We start from the raw sequence: 20,016 nt of genomic DNA, 5'->3' as shown, positions 1-20,016 counted from the left end.
TTGTGGGCAAGAGGGGCCATGTAGACATTGCAAAACCAGGGGGATAGATTAGAGCCCTGTTAGGACCTCTGCAAGCGCCGGGTTCATCTGGCATCAGTGGAGGAGGAGGCACCCTCGCGGCATTGTGCCTCATCCAAGATGGCCGCGGACTGGGACTCTCAATTGGTGTTCAGGAAGCGCTCTAGCGCTTATCCAGATGGCACCCTGGACCCGACTAGGATCCTTCACAGGACCGGCTTATAAGGAGCATGACAGGTGAGCTATGTGCGTCGCTTCCGTTTGCCTCTGAAGCACCAATGGTGTTACCCTTTCTCCTGTTCTTGCTCCGATTGCGTGCCTCACGATTTACCATTGCGCTCAGGCTCTGCCTTCCATTTCCTTGTGTCTCGCTCTACACTGTGAGGTACACCCGTGCTCTGGCGCATTCATCCCTCCTAATATTCACCCTTCCCCGCTGAGTTCTCCTATTCCTCGATTCCTCACCTCTACTGCTCGTCCTCCTTTTCTTTCGCATCGCCTACCTGTTCAGAAGCATATGGCCTTCTCTGCTCCTTCCGGAGGCTGCATTCATTGTGGATTCTGCTGCCAGCGACGAGAGAACTTCACATCCTTCTCTGCAGTTATTATTCTGACCATCCAGAAATTCTCTTTGCTTCACAGGGTTTTCCCCTTCACAGTGTTTTTTCGCTTTGGGGCTTGTCCCTCATAGCATCCTTTGTCGCCCTCATTTCTGAAGGGCTCATTGGGGTGTAACGCTCACCTGGTATCCATGGGGACGTCACTCAGCCTGTTCTGACCTCTTACGACCTCGAACCCTTCCCTGGAGTCTACGCGACTGGAGACTGGCTTGGTAGAGTTTAACTCCCTATTGTCTCTGTGTGCTTGAACCCCTTCTTCCCCGGGGTCCAGCCCTTCCCTTTGATCCACAGCTCACCTTGTTTTCTTGGAAAGTGTGCTCTCCGTCCTGCTTTCAGCGCATGGGCGCGTTGATTGATGCAGGCTCGTTGCTGCCTTGTTACTTCACTGGTAAGAGTCCGACAGGTAAGTATAATCAGTCTTTTGAACAGTTCTCTAACTTCATTCCTTTCCTTCCTTAGATGATGGCCGGTGTCCGGGGATGGCGACGTGCTGCTGAGATGAGTAGCGCTGAAGGTGAGTGAGAGCGCGATGCGACCCTTTCGTATTTGTATTGAACCGAGTTCTTTTTCTGTGTCTTTTAGATGCCGCGATGTTTTCAGCATGGATGCCAGTTATGAATAAGAAATGCAGTGAGTAAGCGCGTTATGCGGCGCCTCTAGATGTTTCCACGCTAACCTGGAGTGTCTTTTCCCTCTTGCAGATGGATGAGAAGTTCCGGAAACAGAGTTCCCCCAGAGCGGCTGGGATTCAGGTAAGCGTTTGAAGCTCGTACAGTCTTTAAAAATAAGCGAAGATTTGCTGAATGCTTACTAATGCCTTTTTTCTGTTCTTTTCCCTTTTCCTCAGGAAGCGGCGTGCCGGGATGGGAATGACACCGCCGAAGATGCCCGCAGAACAGAAGGAGCGATGAATGATGGGCAGAAGCGCCGCAAGGTAAGGTTGTTCCTAACTGTGTTCTTGTTCTTGCAGGAGCTGAGCGCAGAAGAAAGATGCAGGCCTATGCTGCAGAAAACGCAAAGCAGGTTTCTCAGCCTGGGCGTGGCTTAAATAGTCTCTGGGCATCCATCTTGTCCCCATCAATGCACTACAAGTCCAATCCCCAATGTTATCCTATGGGAGTGAGTGAGTCTGGTGCCACAAGCGCCAAGTCTGACTCCAAGTGGGTCTTTGGAGGGATGGAGAGGCCCTTGAGGGCCATGTAGGTGATTGTGGCCTGGCTCCTGCCTGACATCTTGGACGGCTGGGGACATGAGGGGCAGGAATCATGACATGGGGACTGTGTGGGACCTGTCTACCACTGCAATCTCCAACTATAGGCAGTGGATTCCTTCTGGCTGATCAGGTCAGTTAACAGAACTCACAACCTAATAAGCCCTGCGGGACACCGCAAGCGAGAGTAATAGCGGAGAGAAAGGACCCAAGTTCCACCTGGGTAGGACGGTCCGAGAGAAAGGACACTAGCCACGCCAAGCCCTGATTTGTGATACCCAGAGTATTACAGAGACGGGTGATCAGGATGTTGTGGTTTACTGTATCTAAGGCAGAGGAGAGGTCAAGAAGAATGAGGACAGAAGGAGAGTTAGAGTCAAGGTTTGAGAGCAGGACTTCACAGATGTTCAGAAGAGCAGTTTCCGTGCCTCTGGATGCTCTAAAGCCAGACTGATGGTCATGGAGACAACCAACATATTCAGTGTGGAGGGTAAGCTGAGAGATAGCTAATTTATCCAGGAGTTTCCCCAGGAAAGGAGTGATAGAGATTGGGCGATAGTTTGCCGGAATAGTTGGGTCGGCAGAGGGTTTTTTGAGCAGAAAGTGTACAAGAGAATGCTTGAGAGAAGTGGGGAAAACTCCAGTGGCGAAGGAGACATTGCAGAGGTCTGCCAAGGCTGGAGCTAGAGAGTCAATGTTGTCCTTGATGGTTTTGGAGGGGCAAGTGTCCATCCGTTTGTGATAAACCGGACTTGTCTAGAAACCTCCTTAGGTGTGACGGGGGAGAGGGAGGAGAGAAGAGGGGTGTGGTGGGGGCAGCCAAGGGGGGCCCAAGAGATGATGGTGCACAAGTGGGTGCAGAGGAGAGAGAGTACATGATGTTTTGGCGGTGAAGTGTGCAGCCAAGGCCCCGCAAAGGGCCTGGGTGGGTGCAATAGAGGATGAAGCAGCAGTCGGGTTGGCCAGTTCCTTGCAGACTTTGAAAAGTTCTGGCGTGGTGTTGGATGCTGCAGAGATGCAATTTCCGTTCAGCTGCCCTGCACTTGCATTTAAGGTCAGCCAAGTCAGAGTCGTACCAAGAGTTTCACTTTTTGGCAGGCTTCAGTCAGACCCTCATGACAGGGACAAGGATGTCGACAGTATTGGAGATGGAAAGATGAAGGATAGAGAGGGCTGTGTCAGGGTGGGAGTCAGCTGCAGGAGTAGGAGGAGGAGGAAAGTAGGTGGAGGCAAAGCAGCCACTGACACTTTTTTAGTGGGTCGGGTGACCTTGAAGGTGGGAGGCAGTGCAGGGTGTGCCAGTGCTAGAGAAGAAAGCTTCAAGTGACAGGAGAGAAGAGAGTGATCAGTCCATGAGAGTGAGCTAGTGAGAGGGATATATGTAGATGAGAGCATCCTAGGTGTGGCCAGCAGTGTGCGTCGGCCCAGAGGGTAGAATGGAGAGAGAGCGTCACAGAGTGCAGAAAGCTCCTGAAAAATCAGGAGGGTCAAGATGGATGTTAAGATCACCCAGCAGAAGGAGGACAGGAGAGAAGATGCCAGGTCAGCCCATTCTGATAGGAAGAGGGTGGACTGGCCTAGCGGCTGACAGAAGGTGGTGGGTGGGAGGGGAGCGAGAAAGAGAGAGAAAGAGAGAGAAAGAGAAAGAGAGAGACTGCAGACCAGGCATTCGAAAGAGGAATAGGCTTGAGTGGTAATGGCGGAAACAGGCATCCACTCTGGGAAAATCGGGGAAACTCCCCCTCCTGGCCTGTTGAGCCCGGGCTCAGAGAGGATCTTGTAGCCTTCAGGGAGAAGTATGTCCAAGCTTGTGACAGGTCCATCCTTAAACCAGGTCCCAGTGAGAGCAAGAACATCAAGGTCCAGGTGTTGAAGGAGGTGGCAGATGTCCGAGGAGTGCTTGACTGCAGAGCGAGAGTTAATCGTGGCAACGTGGAGCAAATTGCCATTTTGGGCCACTGGGGGCAGCAAGGGAGCAACAGATGTGTCGTCAGTGGGTGGCACGGGCATCAGTGTGAGAGAAGATGAGAAGGTTGTCAGTACAGAGAGTGTGGGCAAGAGAGCCAGGGCAGCAGAAGACATCAAAGAAGCCATAGTAAGAGAGGAGGTGTGACCAGGCGGAGGCAAGGTAGCCAAGGTGTGACTTGGCAGGCAAGGGAGCCAGGGGGGCCGTAGGTGCAGTTGACAGGGGAGCAAGTGAGGAGGAAGGTGGAAAGTTGATAAGGCGAGGGAGGAGAAAAGAAGGAGGTTGAGTTGAGGCCCTTCTACCAAGACGGTACCATTATGATAGACATTTATAATGACCCTGGAGGTCGAGGAGAAGGTAAGAACGACCTCCCAACGGGTGCCACCATTGATGTGTGAGGAAGAGTAGGGCGAAAGCAGAGCGACCATTTGTAGAGTCCATAAGTCGGGGGAAGGAACGACAAAGAGAGAGTCTCTCTGGCGGATGTGCTGACGTAGGTGTCTGCAATAGGAAGGCCAGGGCTGGAGGCAAGTATGTCCTTTTTAAGTTCCTTCCTGCCGGAATTAGTGAGAGGCGAAGGATAGGAGATAGAGAAGCAGTTAGAGAAGATAGGAGAGATAGAAAGTAGCATTGTGAGGGGGTATAGAGTGTGGTACACTTAACCAGGCACAGGGGAGGGAGTTGACAGTAGGGCACAAGCACACAAAGGAGGCACAATATGAATTGGGAAAAAGCAGTGGGAGCTAAGGGGGGTGGGGGGTACAAGGGAACAAGAAACAGAAACAGTACCAAGGTCAAGGGAGTACATTGGATTTTTTTAACTAGCAGAACCAACAAATGCAGGATGAAAGCACACCTACATTCGATTTTTTTTTTTTAAACCAACAGTCACAACAATGCAGAATGAAAAGCACACCTGAAACCAAATATTGTGGCACAAGTATTACAGCACAGCAGTACCAAGTGGGGGTAGTGGGGTGAGAGCTCAGGAAACGTAGAAAACAATCTACAAAAGTAGATCATGGAGTGCAAGGGGACATATGTCAACAGAGATGCCTGGAGAGGCAGATGGAAGAGTCAAGGCAAGATGAGGCAGGCTACTGAGCAACAGTCAGCACTCACGTGATGGCAGGGGGGATGCCACAGTCCCGGGGCACAAGGATGAAGTACCCAGCAAAACGCATGATTTTCCAGCAGTATTAAGAATCAGGGCTGCATGCCCAGCCAGGCCCGGACAGCCACAGACATGGCCTAGATGTGGACCTTGGGAGGGGGCCGCTAAAGCCTGCCGGTGACCCTGAAAGGCCAAAATAGGGCAGCCCAGCCCAATCGCAGTGCGGGAGGCAGGAGATGGAAACCACCAATTGTGTACCTATTGGATGCCTATTGTGTGCTGCAGATGGCGGCCATGTTGGAAGTGCAATGAGGAGCCCCAGGCACACTTGATAAACACAGATCCTATTAACTGGGTCGGACAGCCTGCTCCATGCGGTGCTTTTGCCCCCAGGAGTGTGGCCAGCAGTAGATGGGCCAGCCACTAGTGAAAACACATTAAAATCTTTGCGATTCCCTTCTTTATTTTATTTCAACAAAACAAAATATTTTCGATTCTTTGTAAATTCTGTCCATACCGTAATGAGTGACCTGGATGCTCCCACAGTGATGCAGTGCTTCTACCGCAGTGTTCTCAACCTAGAAACGCTCTGTAAGGGATGGGGTCCTCTGCTTCCTTCCTTCACGGGATGTTCCTCCACGATTACATTTTTCAGAAAATCGCATACAGCTTTCGCAGCCTTTTATATAGTACAGAACAGGATTGTTAACATGTGGGTGCAATTATTACATATGTTATAGGACCCCTTGCTCACTGTGTCTTAGAGAGGCTCAGCTTCGCCCCACTGAGGAGGTCCAACAAGGCTGAAACAAGTGTCTGGGGTTGCTGATGGTACTCTTGTTCAGAGGAAAATTGCCTAGCAATTCAGTGCTGGACTGCCCTTGTGGGTGGAACAAAGACTGATATGCAAATGGCTATTTCTCCTTTGTGAAGGGTGCAGGGAGCTAAAAAGGGGTTGTAGACCCTCCTGAGTGAAAGAAATTCAATAGAATAGGGTATTTGACCTATGTTCGTTCTCGGTAGTGGGGCTCTCACACTCCCGTGTAACAATAGAAGGAGGCACTAGAGAGCTGAATGCGCTGGAGTTGACTTTCCGGGTCAGGCTGGAAAAAAATCCCAAATGTCCACACTATATAAACAATTAGACCAGTGGGCCCCATTGGAAAAACTACCATATAAAACAATGAGAGAAGGATACAGGGGTGGAAATAGGGGAAGATTCCTGGTGGAGAATCTAATCAAGAATACAGACAGCCTCCAGATGTGTAACTAATAAGGAATGCTTGTAATAGATATGCTCTATAGTCCTAATACTCTCCAAAGTTGATTACTGCAATGTTCTCCTATTAGGCAACTCAAAGGCGAACTTAGCCAAACTCCAAATTATCCAAAACAAAGCCCTTCGGGCTTCTTTAGGATTAAGAAAATCAGACCACATCTCTCACATCAGAAGAGAGGTCCATTGGTTGGCAATTAAAGCTAGAATCACTTTCAAAGCATTATGCATTACACACAAATGTATCAATAGTACAGCACCCAGATACCGCAACAAATCCATTACAAAGAAACTATCGAACAGAATTTTAAAATCAAATGCAAAATCTCTCTTGGCCATACCACATTACAAAAGCAGTAGGGCTGGAGGAACCAGCTTCCCAGTCCTGGCACCCACTCTCTGGAACACCCTCCCCATTAATCTGAAAAACAAATCCTCTTTCCTCATCTTTAAAAAGCCCTCAAAACGTGGCTATTTTACACAGACTAACTTAGCGTCTCCATTTCTCAGAAATCCCATCCTCCTCTCCCCCAACTGTGATTGGCCCTCCGCTAACACCAAATGTATACTGCTTGTACCTTGCTGTTCTCACTTTGATTGTGATTGATGTAGTTCACCAACTCATTGTGAAACTATTATCTTGTATATTGTCCTGTATAATGACTGTAATTATTTCCTGAACTGTCTGTAACTACGCAGTGATACCCTAGGGTCTGGGCGTATAACAAATGTAATAAAATTAAAATAAAATGCTACAAGTGGTATCTATCTCCCTCTAGATTGCATAGGATTTTACCAGCATACTCCCACAATCTGCTGGAGAAGATGTGGTGACCGAGGAGACGTAATACACATGTGGCGGTCCTGTCCCAAAACACCGATCTACTGGAAGAAAATAATCTCACAAATTAAATCGATTTCTGGGATAACAATCCCTCTAGACCCCAGAATAATGCCTCTGGATTATATGGAAGGAGGGGCCTATCCACTACAAGGCAACTCAGCCACACTACTTACAGACCCACTGCTTGCTGCTGAAATTATTATAGCAAAAAATTGGGAAAACCCAGATGGCCCCACAATTCAGATGTGGTGGGGGAAAACAGGACATCCGGGCCACTGAGAAAGTGACTGCACCAATATCGCAGCAATATAACAAACATGTCAATACTGCTGCTTTTCATAGAATATGCTTCTAATTTCCCAAACATGATATAAAAGCCAAATCTATATAGCAACTTTCCACTGTTGTGAATGCTCTTATCCTCCAGCACCAAGAAGCTGCATGTTAACGAATGTGGGGAACTAATGGGACACAGAACAGGAGGGGATGTTCCACTGCCGGTCTTAATGTTTGACTAATGTAAACTTAAAGAATGGAAACAACCCTATGTGAGAAACCAGAAGGTGTCTCACCCACTAGTTCCCGGGATCTGTCATCCAGGTGGACAGGACACGGCCATCACTTTTGGATCCAGTTCCTGGGGGTGGACCAGTGCGGGAGGATCACCTGAGTGAGGGATCTTCGGGGAGTGGGAATGGGACACCGGATGGTGAGACGCGGTATCCCCTTCCCTGTAACACCTTTACCCCATCCTACCTCGTAGGATATTTAGGAACTCTACCCCATCCCCCTTTTATAACACACACATTTTTCACTGACAGCCTGCTCTAAAGGAAAATAGACTAAATCCCGAGATTGTACCTGACATGTCCCTATACTATGGGTCAGGCAAGGTCAGGCAATTATCAATCCCTCACACCTGACTTCCATTACATTTCCCCACACGGATAAAAGGTAGAGCAAGAGAGCACACTCTGAGCGAGGCAAAGCACACGAGGAAACAGCAGTTGCGAGACAGCAGCTGAGCAAGAGGGGAAGGACGGTAAAACCGAAGGGAATCGCAAGGAGGGAAATTCCCTTGACCTTTTCGACAAGGAACCGTTACTTTCCAGGGACCTCGAGTATAGAAAGCGAAAGACCAGGAAACCAGGCTGAAGAATCCTGCATTGTGTGTCGGAGATACCTGGTGCCCTCCCGCGCCTGTAATAAAGGCAGAGAGAATCACCAGCCGCTGTGGTACTGTCCTTGGCGCCAAAAACAAAGCAGCATCAGTGAAGTCAACAAAGCCAGTGAGTTGAGGAGACCGATACAAGACTGGTCTGTGGTGAAGCCAAGGTTGCAAGCAGCAACATTGTATGGCGAGCGCTGGAACAAACATTGTTAAAACGCGTGTGATAAGATACGCGAGTGAAGTTAAACTACTGATGACTGATTGAACTTTAAAGCAAGCAACAATACCTTTGACGGAGTGGTCCGGCACCGCATGGGTGCTCAATCGAAGGTCTCTGTAAGTTATCTAGCTGAGTGGTAATAAGAGTAGATACATTTGGTCCAAGCCTGGCGGAGGGAGACCAAATGAAAGAACAAATAAATGTGAATCGAAGTGGTCCTGCAACGGGCAAACAAAATAATGCGCACAGTCGAAAGTCTTCGATTTTGAAGAAATAGAGAACGTTTGGAAAAGTATGTGAATTTGGTCCGAGCCCGGCAGAGGGAGAACAATTGAAGGTTTTGTGGTAAAGTGGGTTTGAGCCCGGCAGAGGGGGACCCGGGTGGGGAACAGTAAATCAGCCGAGAAGTTGTACAAGTGAAAATCCTAAGAAGAAAGGAACGTTACTGTTTTGTCGTGTTGCATCAGGCCCTCTTAAATAAGAGACTTTGAATGACAAAGAGACTTCGGTATAGAAAGTCCTGATGTTGAAGTCTTGAACTGCATCCTCGTGCTACAGATGCTAGGGAGTGTGCCAAGCTAGATTCTGCCACCTTGCCTGTGCCGAAAACATGGGCAAGGGAAGTCAACGGCTTGAACATCCTGACATATAATTTCTTGAACACTTTTCTTTTGCATAACATTGTTTCCCACACTATTTGTATTTAGAAGTAAGGATTGGCAATAGGTTTATTAGTATAGGCCCTTTTATTTTGACAAGACACCACTAGGATTGCGTTATTATTATTTGATGGTCGTAGCTTGATCCCATCTTTAGATTTGGGATTAGATAGGTGTTTTTCAAACCCAGTTGATGTTCAATAAACACCCTTGAACTGTGATCACTTGTGTCTGTCTTACTGTTTGATACCATGCCTTCCTTACACCTACTACCATTGTGATATGCCATATTGCTGGGATCTATCTGAAAGGTTGTGGATTCAAACCCATCCCAGTGATACCAGAGAACACTTAAGTGATACTGTTAAATTCTGATCCTATTATGATGTTTATTTGGTTTATACATTTTTCGGGACTATGAAAATGTAAACATTTCCTGCAGTCTAGCTGGTATTGTGACATTCACCCTCCCTTTCCCCAAAACCGAGACAAGGTTTTTAAATTAAAAAAACTCTCAAAAGGAGTAGAAGGCCAAATTGCAGGACAAACATTCCAGTGCCGGCGGCAAAACGGGGACGTCTGCTCACTCTAAATAACAAACACCTCATTGGATTGAGCAACCTGAGCCCTATTTTAAATTCTGCCCTGGCTTTAGGCTCCACTCTTAGAAAGCATGCTATATTTCTAGAACAAGACCTATGAAAAATGACCCTGACACATCCAATTAATAGCAATGCCCAGCTCTGGCTCCAACAAATTCACTCTGTCCCATCATTCTGTCGACATCTTCAAAGTATGGGACAAGTGAAAACAATAAAGAGGCCTAGTTTTGCCATTAAAAAGTTAATGATTTAATGCATATGTCCATAGGAGCATTTGATAGCACGGTTTTACTGTTTGATAGCTCTTTAAATAAAACTATAACCCGACTCAGCCATTTTATCACCCTTAGAAAAATGAAAGGTGGAGTTGGCCTTAAGAAGATTGTTTTCTGAGACTTACAGGATGCCACAGATGAAGGATGGAATGCTTACCTTATTGGTTCTATGGTTGCAAGACAAAGAATGGCAAGCAGCTTAGACATTCGTACCTCTTTCAGGAAGTGATCAGAATCCTCAACCAGGCTTTCAAAATCCTGGAGAATTTGCTGCTTGAAAATCTCATAACTGAAGTTTTGTATGAGTGGGTGTTTTAGGTTCTTCTTGTGGACGATATCTGCAAGCTCGGACTCAACTGTCTGGGAACGCAAAGAAAAGAAATTACACATAGGTCTAAAATGTGAAAGACAGCCATACCCCAGCAGTCACTCTACATCTATCGAGATCAAGATAATCGATGAGCACATGGACTTCTTTCTGACCCCTAAAAGGAATCACAAAAAAGTTGTTTAACAATGGTCTTAAAAATCAGTTACAAACAGATCATCTCTGCAGATGTGCAGGATCATTAAAAAGATTCTGTTCATTCATAGAGTAGTTACCCTTTGTAAGGTTATAGGTATTTGAAATGTGTAGAGCTATAAACTACCATTGACATGGTATTCTAGCGTGTGTGCTGTGTGGAAGGTCTGCACAGAACGGATCTGGCCATAATTTGACATTGCATAACAAGATAACTTTGCAAGATACACATTACAACCTTATGTACATTACAAAATTATCCATCATGATATTGGTGGTGGTGATTGTCCATTAACTTTAAATCACTAACTAAGCAGCAGTTCTATATGCAGGGTGGGGAGTGCTTTGTGGTTGTGTCAGTTACCAACACTGCATTGGTGGTGTCTTAAAATGATGCTTAACTCCATGGAAGTTACATCAATCTGAGATTGGCTGGGCATGTGGTTTCAATTGGCATTCATGTTAGGCATCCAATGCAATAGCGGTCTCCACCTTTTCTGAAGCACATAAAATGTATTTGTCTGGTAATTCTATTTCTAGATATTACTGATTTTCACCCTTAAACATCATTGCATCTGCAGCTGTGCAATGCATTAACCCTTTGACTCATGGGACTTCAATGCTTTCCTATGATTGGTGTGTGAAATATATATTGCGACAAAGTCATGTGTTTGACCTTGTCCGGAGGGGTTGGAGGGGCAGGGACCTCTCGACCTGGGTATGTAGCCTACAAGTGCAATACCAGAGTCATACCTCAACAGAGGTGGTGTGAGGGAGTTAGGAGAGGCCTCAGTTCCTGGTTCCCCAAAGGGTGCAGAGTTGCACTTATGCATCGGTACCTCTTTCCCTATCCAAGTGCCTAGACTCTCTTTTTGAATCTTTCAGGTGGTTCACAGGAGGCTGCAACATCCAGAGACAAACAACAAGGACACAGTAACCCCAATGTACCTGGGTCCGATGGACAAGTAATGGTCTGGACCAGGAGGAAACAGGTTGGTCTGGTATAAGCCGGCTATCTTTGCCAATCAAAAGCCAAATGGGAGACGGGGGGGCGATGTTGAGCAGCTGACAAAATGGCTGCCTAGCTTTGGAGCTCTGTGACCCACAGACTTCAATCCGTATGCAACAGCAGAATCCTGCTGAAAAAACCCTTACAGAGCACTCCAGAGTATCCTGGCACTTTAGAGCATACACGGCTCCAAAAACAGCCAAAATCGGACTGGCGATCCCAACAAACGTCCAACTGCGCCGCCACCGTGTGGGATCGAGCTGGGCCTGCCCTTGAACTATCTGGACTCGGCGCGTGCGCTGGGGCCCCGCGCCTTGCGGGCCATCATGCAGTGAGGGACGCTGCCTGCGAGCCCCCTGTGCCTGCTGGAGGAGGTGGTGGAGCTGCGGAGGGACTGACAGCTAATTGTGGAGCTTGTGACCCGGGGGCGTGACATCCGATTCTCCGTTCTACCGCCGAGGGCCCTGGCCGACTGCGGGCGGCAACGGTAGGTGGCCCCGGGGAGAGGAGTGTGTGGGAGTGTCACTGTGGCAGCTGCCGCCCTGCCAGTGAGGCCTCCGCGAGACCCAGCAGTCACAGTGTGGCTGCGCGCTATCCTATTCACCCCCCTCTCTCTCCTTCGCCGTCCCACTGAGGCCCTGTAGCGGATTCTATATCCCGCCCGCTTACGTCCAGCCCTGGGCCGCCAGGAGAGGTACTTCATCCGCTGGCGCCAGCGCGCCCCCCTCCCCCCGGCCCGGTGCCTGCGTGGAGCGCCCAGCTAACAGTGGATCACCGACCAGCCTAGCTGTGCTCCAACCCTCGCCTGCCTCCCCAGGGGCTGGGTGAGTCCGACATCACACAACACGCTGCAAATCTAGCCCTCATCCGCAAATTTAGCTCCCAGGGGAGCTGGAAGCCATCCCTGCAGGGTGGGACCGGAGAAGGGGAGCCTTGCTACACCCCACCATGCTCATTGAGTGTGGAGCCGCACAACTGCATGGACACTAATGGGCTCCCCCTGACCCACCCCACCAACACCATACAGCCCAGTGCCTCCACAGAGTTGCTAAGAAACACCCTAAATATATTGGAGCCAGCTCGGTACCTCTCGGCTCTGAGCACGCAGCTGTGCCTGCGCCCACTGCAGCTTTATCTACGGGACCACTGCAATAAGGCCCTCAAGCCGCTTGATGCCCACAGGCACCTTACTGGCACTGCCCAGCTGCGGGTGCGCTCTCACCCCCACGGGAGCAGTTATCCATATTACTAGTGCTGGATCACCCACTAATCGGAGCCGGTGTCGCACTACAATTCCCACTGCGGACCGCCAACAACCCTACCCACTGAGGCGCCACCCCTCATCACAGTAATGTCTAACAGGTCGCGGGGGGGCCAACAAGGTTGGGGCAATGGACAAGTTTGCAAAGGCTGCACCTAGGGCGGAGCAGGGCCCCTCCTCTGCAGGACAGGAAGACTCAGACATGCCACCGGACCCCCCTCAGCCCGACCCAACAACAATGATGGAGTCCATGGCCAAAAACTTTGCAGCCTTTCACGAGAAACTCGATGATATCAACACAAACGTGGCCTCGCTAAAATCCAAACTAGACCAACACGGGGCCAGAATCACCAAGACAGAAAACAGAATCAGAACCAATGAGGAAAATGTCCATGCCCTACAAAATACGGTCACGGAGCTCGTGTGTGACATGAAACAAGTCAAAGCTAAGTGCAATGACCTGGAATCCAGGTTGCGAAGAACCAAAATTCGCATTGTGGGAGTTCCCGAATCGGCACTCAAAGGGCGAATGGAAACGGCGGTTGAACAACTACTCAAAGATCTCCTCGACAATCCTATGCTGTCTTCGTTCTTCACTGTTGAGCGAGCGCACCGCTCACTCGCACCACGCCCCAAGCCGGGAGACTTTCCCAGACCGATAATTGCGAAGCTCCTAAGCTATAAAGACAGAGACCACATACTCCGTCTGGCCAGGGAAAAAGGAGAACTAAGGCTGGACTCACAAACCACTAGGATCATCCCGGACTTCTCGGTGGGGGTACAGATGGAGCGCCAGCAATTCGGAGGTGTGAAAAAAATGCTAGAGACAGGAAGATCGAATATGCAATGCTTTTCCCTGCTTGCCTGAAATTCACCTACCGCAACAAACTCTACTTCTTCACGGTCCCGGACGAAGCAGTCAAATTCATTGAGGCACAAATCCCGCTAACGGAACCCCCGGTGGAACAGATGGACAACGACTAGGGCAGACGCCCCCTCAACCGTCATGGTGGCCCACCCTCAGGGCGCAACCTGTTGTCCTTATCCATTTAATGTAACTTCTTTCGCTGGGTTGGAACCTGCCCCACTTGTATACACCAGACTTGGGCCCCAAATGGTGGGATCTCGAGCCTCAATGATCTGATCCGCGGTGCTTTGAACTGTCAGAGCCCCGCGCTCCCAACTGGTGGGCACCATCACTGGAAGTGGAAGGCACCTTAGCTTTGCTTACTATAGTGTTAAATAATGGTATAGAACCCAGACAGACCTGCCCCGCCTATATATACCATGTATGGGCCTCATCTGGTCAGATCTTGAATCGCAACAATAAGTTTGGTCAGTTAACCCAATAGGTCATCAGCCGTTTGAAGATGACTGATTTTAGCCGGTCAAGTGGCACAGCGAGTAGAGCGCTCGCTTTGACATCCGTGCAGAGCCTGTTAACACAGGTTCGAATCCTGGCGGGACCAAACTCAGCCTTTCATCCTTACAAGGTCGATAAATGAGCACCACACACCGTGGGTAATAATAAGCAGCGCTCAGATACCTGAGGGTTCGTAGCGCTATATAAATGCCTAATTATTATTATTATTATTATTATGTTTCATCATAAGGGTATTAGCAAATGTTGGTCACACGGCAGCGACGGCCCCCTCTGCAGCTGCAATGTCTTCTGAAATGGAGCTTTTGAGTTTAAGCCCCTGTTGGGCTATTGGTCGAGGGATGCCTAGTTGGGGATGGCATGCGGTTGTTCGCTCCAGGGGTGGGAAATACTACACTGCTAGTTGGAAATGAACCTCATACTAGACTATCTCCTGGATAGAACAGGCAACACCCGCAGAGCCACGTCCCGAGCCGTCAAACGACTCCACGCATATATGTTGTCCCTGGATCTAAATGACGTGTGGAGAACATTCCATCCCCAAGAGAGAGACTATACTTTCCATTCAACAGTACATGACAGCTCTTCTAGAATAAATATGTTCCTGGTTACGGGTTCTCGGGTTGGTAAGATAGCAGAAGTCCAGATACTTGCGCGCACACTTTCTGATCATTCCCCGGTGGTTATGCAGATCCAACTGGGCCCTGCCCTGCCCGCCCGCCCTGCCTGGCGTTTCAAATCCAAGGCTCTGCGCAACAGTTTTCAAGGCCGAGATTCTGTCCGATATAAACACCTTTTTTGATAGCAATAAACGACACGACACGTCCGAAGGGACCCAATGGGAGGCGTTCAAAGTATATATTAGAGGAATGTGCATATCTAGGGAGGCTGGGGTACTAAAGTCCATCAGACAAGCCCTACACACTTCCAAAACCAAGCTCAAAGCACTGGAACGAGAACATGCCTCTACACCCACCCCTGCAACCTTGGCGAAGATCAGAGCTGAGCTTGAACTCTTTGAATCGCATGCCCTCAGCGAGGTGCAGTACTATGCTCGTCCCATGGCGGCGCGCAGATATGGCGAGGGAGACAGACCAGGAAGAACCCTAGCCAGATTGATACGCGCGGAGGGAGGCAAGACCTGTATATATAGTATAGATGGGCAAGGCACAAGACACTGGTCAGACCAAGATATAATAGACACCTTTGCAAGCTTTTACACTAATCTGTACGGCCCCCAGCAGGAACACTCAGCCCACGACATAGATGACCAGCTTGAACGTATCCCGATGACATTTACCTCCCAAAGCACCAAACAACAACTAGATGCCCCATTCACCTTGGAAGAGGTAGTCCAGGTCCTTTCAGACCTCCCAAAGGGCAAGGCCCCGGGCCCAGACGGGCTCACAGTGGAGTTCTACCAAGAACACGTTGCCATCCTGGTACCCATACTACAGGAGGTCTTGGCTGAGTCACTCCGCCTAGCCGCCCTCCCTCAATCATTAAGAGAAGCCCTGATAACTGTCCTTCCTAAGCCGGGGAAACCCCTAGATGAATGCAGCTCCTATAGGCCCCTTTCGCTCATAAATACGGATATGAAACTCTTTGCTAAGGTGATAGCGAATAGGATCCTCCCAATCATGCCACACCTGGTTCATCCGGACCAAAGCAGGTTTGTCCCCGGCCGCTCAACTGCCCTCAATATCCACCAACTTTTCAATGTGATGTCCAGAATTGACCCGATGGCCGATGCTGTAGCGGTCACACTGGACGCCCAGAAGACCTCTGACATGGTTTCCTGGAAATACATGTGGGCAGTGTTGGAAAAAATGGGGGTGGAAGCACATATGATCCCCTACATAAAACTGCTATATACGAGACCAATGGCCAAGGTCCTGGTAAATTCTCTGACATCTTCCCCTTTTGCATTATATAGGGGCAGCCGCCAGGGTTGCCCGTTCTCCCCTATTCTATTCGCACTCGCCATTGAGCCCATGGCAGATAACGTCAGGGATCGCACACTCGCAAGGGTATACGCCTACAAGACATGCCTGAAATTATTTCACTGTATGCCGACGATGTACTCTTATATGTCAGGAACCCATCCACACATCTAGACCCGATCATTTCCGACATAACCAAAATAGGCACATTGTGAGGCGGGACCCGGAGTGGGAGGGGTAGCGGGACTCCGCGGGGTCGCGGCAGCGGGCCACAATGCGGACAGCGCTGCCCCATCCCACCTGTCCTTCCCGGAACTCCACAGGATCGCCGCAGCGGGCCGCGAGACGGAAAGCGCGGCCCCCTCCCGCCCAGCCTTACCTGAACCCGCCAGGGGTGACGTCGAGGCTTACAGCCCGGGTGACGGCAAACCCGCGGGAAATAGGGGTAGTCGCGGAGAGCCGACCCGCCGAGCGTCTCTCACCGCCGGGAAGGGATCGGAGGGAGAGACGGCTTGCTCGACGAGGTGGCCCACTCTGGAGCAGCCGGATGCCCAAGCCCACATGGCAGGAGGGAGAGTCTTCCAAAGGGGGGGGGCTCACGGGACGGAGTTGCCTGGGAACAGGTCTCTCCTGACAGGCAGTGGAATCAGGCGCTTTGGAAGGAAACGGCAGCCTTTAAAGGAGGCGGGACATGGCAATACCAGCCAATGGGAAGCCAGATTGACAGGGGAGGTTTCCATTGGGGGGGAAGTAAGCCACTCACATCACATAAAAGCCCGGGAACTAATCCACCGTTTGTTGTTGATTTTCCTAGTCATACGGAGAGGACGAGGAGAGAAGGAACAACTGGTGGGCCTATCCGGACACCAAGGAGGCTTAGGAGGGTTAAGTCACGTCCCTGGGAGGCTGCCTAAGAGTGAAGTAACTCTCAAGGAGTTCATGGACTATAATTTCTTTGGTTAATGTCACAAGAATAAAGTATAATTTCAGCAACCTCAACCTGGTCCGGGTCTTGATTTCTACATTGACGACGAAGGTGGGATATCCGACAACGCGATGGAGACCCTAATTAAAACCCTGACGGATGGCCAACAGCAGTTGCAGCAATTAATACAGCTGCAAACGCAACAGGCATTGGCTGACCGCCAGGCATTCCACCAAGCCATCCAATTACAGGGCACCCTACAGACCACGGCCCAGGACAAACAACATGAGAATATTACCAGACTCACAGATGCAGTGGCCAGCACGAGGAACCAACCCATGGTGCCGTCCACCCTGCTCCAGAAGTATAAGGAGGGGGAGGATCCAGCTTTTTTTCACAAGTTTCGAGAGGATTGCGAGAAATGCGTAATGGCCGCCTGAGCGCTGGGGACAGTATGTTGCTCCCCTGTTATCTAGAGTAATGCAGGGTGCATATCAGGCTGTGAACCCCAATGGGAACACTCCATATGGGGAAATCAAAGCAGCCGTACTGGACCGTATAGGCCTGGATGAGGAGGCTTATCGCATTCCGCTAAGGGACACTAAGTTAAGAAGCGGAGAGAGTCCCCGGCAGTTATATTACCGCATTAAAGATCTGACAGAGAAATGGATGCAATCCCCCACACCAGCCAACCAACCCCTCCTGGATAAGATAATACTGGAACAGTTCATAGAAGCCTTGCCTGGCCCAATGCAAAAATGGGTTAGGCAACACCACAGGCCTACATTGGCGGAAGCCGTGGACATTGCGTCGGCTTACCAAAAGGCCGGATATAGTCGCTTCCCCTCAACAAGTGTACCAGGAAGGATGACCTCGCCAAGCTTTGAACATCAGGTACAAAAAAAAACCAAAGGTGGCACACACCAGATGGAGGAAACCGGAGGCAGGAAGGCGAACTTCAACCCGTCTGTTTCGTGAGCAGGAAGCTCGTACCACACGAGGAGGCCTATTCCACTATTGAGAAGGAGTGTTTGGCCATCAAGTGGGCGGTGGAGACCCTCAGATATTATCTCTTGGGTCGCTGCTTTACGTTGTATACCGACCATGCCCCCTTACAGTGGCTCACAAGACATAAGGATACCAACCAGCGAGTGCTTTGATGGTTCCTGTCTTTGCAAGCGTTCGATTTCCTTACCTTAAACAAACCTGCGGGTTTCCAGCTGGTGGCTGACTATCTGTCCAGGAATGCTACCTTGCCCAATCGGCCAGAGTTTATGATGGGGAGATGTGAGGCGGGACCCGGAATGGAAGGGGTAGCGGGAGGGGTAGCGGGACTCCGCGAGTTCGCGGCAGCGGGCCACGATGCGGACAGCGCTGCCCCATCCCACCCGTCCTTCCCGGAACTCCACAGGATCGCGGTAGCGGGCCGCGAGACGGAAAGCGCGGCCCCCTCCCGCCCAGCCTTACCTGAACCCGCCAGGGGTGACGTCGAGGCTTACAGCCCGGGGTCCGGGCTGGTGACGGCAAACCCGCGGGAAACGCGGGTAGTCGCGGAGAGCCGACCCGCACGGCCTGCCGAGCGTCTCTCACCGCCGGGAAGGGAGCGGAGGGAGAGACGGCTTGCTCGACGAGGTGGCCCACTCTGGAGCAGCCGGATGCCCAAGCCCACATGGCAGGAGGCAGAGTCTTCCAAAGGGGGGGGGGGGCTCACGGGACGGAGTTGCCTGGGAACAGGTCTCTCCTGACAGGCAGAGTGGAATCAGGCGCTTTGGAAGGAAACGGCAGCCTTTAAAGGAGGCGGGACATGGCAATACCAGCCAATGGGAAGCCAGATTGACAGGGGAGGTTTCCATTGGGGGGGAAGTAAGCCACTCACATCACATAAAAGCCTGGGAACTAATCCACCGTTTGTTGCTGATTTTCCTACTCATACGGAGTGGACGAGGAGAGAAGGAACAACTGGTGGGCCTATCCGGACACCAAGGAGGTTTAGGAGGGTTAAGACACGTCCCTGGAAGGCTGCCTAAGAGTGAAGTAACTCTCAAGGAGTTCATGGACTATAATTTCTTTGGTTAATGTCACAAGGTCCAGAAAAAGAAGCATTACAACAGAGTCCTTCAGACCAAGTTGCATCACAGGCTCAACCGAATCCAAAAGCCCAGCTGGGGCTTCCTTATTTTTTTATACCTAAAAATGATTGAAAAGAGCTTAGGCCCTGTATCGATTATGGGTAACTTTGTTTAGGCCCCTGTAAGGACCGATACCCTCTACCTCTAATTCAGGACATCCTTGAAGCGGTGTGAGGGGCCTCTATTTTTACTAAAGTGGACTTAAGAGGAGCGTATCATTTAGTCAGGGTCAAGAGCGGCGATGAATGGAAAACCGCATTTCGTACACCCTTCGGGCATTAGAATATCGCATGATGCCCTTCGGACTGGCCAATGCTTCTTCGGTTTTTCAGAGATTTGTGGATCATATATTTTCAGATTTGTCATTACACTATTTAATCGTCTATTTAGACGACATCCTTATTTTTTCCAAGAATCTGCAAGAACACATCAAACATGTAGCGGGGGGGCGCTGTTGTGCTTGTGGAAGATGGCCGCCTGATTAGGAGCTCTGTCCCGTGAGGCACCTTCCTTGCAGAATCCTGCTTTGGTGCGCCTTCAAGCCTTGCACTGACTACCCGACTTGGCTGCGGAGGGTCCTGGGCGAGTGCTGTCCGAACCCCGCAACGCAAATCAGTCCTGACACGAAGATCCTTTACAGGACAATAGGCCCGGGAGCCTGCGCCGCTCCATCCCGCCCATCCGCTCCAGAGTCAAGTACCTCCGACTCCGTGGATCTGAGGCCTGCAGTGGGCGAGAGGTGCTGTGCTCGCGCAGCGCTCTCTTCTCCCCCATCCCTCTGGAGACTGCAGCGTCCGCGTGTGGACACCAACTCCTCACCTGGATCCGAGGGCCCTTTCCGAACGCAGAGCTGTTTGATCCGCCGCCCCT

At 50.3% G+C, this 20,016-nt stretch overlaps 1 protein-coding gene across 1 annotated transcript in view; it reads right to left on the bottom strand.

Annotated features, from left to right (window-relative positions):
• Positions 1-20,016, bottom strand: part of TERF2 (telomeric repeat binding factor 2) — a 498,766-nt gene that overhangs the window by 303,052 nt on the left and 175,698 nt on the right. The window contains exon 5 of the mRNA XM_069635526.1: positions 10,189-10,335. Within this exon, the coding sequence (XP_069491627.1) occupies positions 10,189-10,335 (147 nt within the window). The remainder of the gene's footprint in view (positions 1-10,188; positions 10,336-20,016) is intronic.

This window comes from Ambystoma mexicanum, chromosome 1q (assembly GCF_040938575.1).
Source record: "Ambystoma mexicanum isolate Mex_15411 chromosome 1q, UKY_AmexF1_1, whole genome shotgun sequence".
Taxonomy (NCBI): Eukaryota; Metazoa; Chordata; class Amphibia; order Caudata; family Ambystomatidae; genus Ambystoma; species Ambystoma mexicanum.
This window is presented reverse-complemented; position numbering and strand designations above follow the sequence as displayed.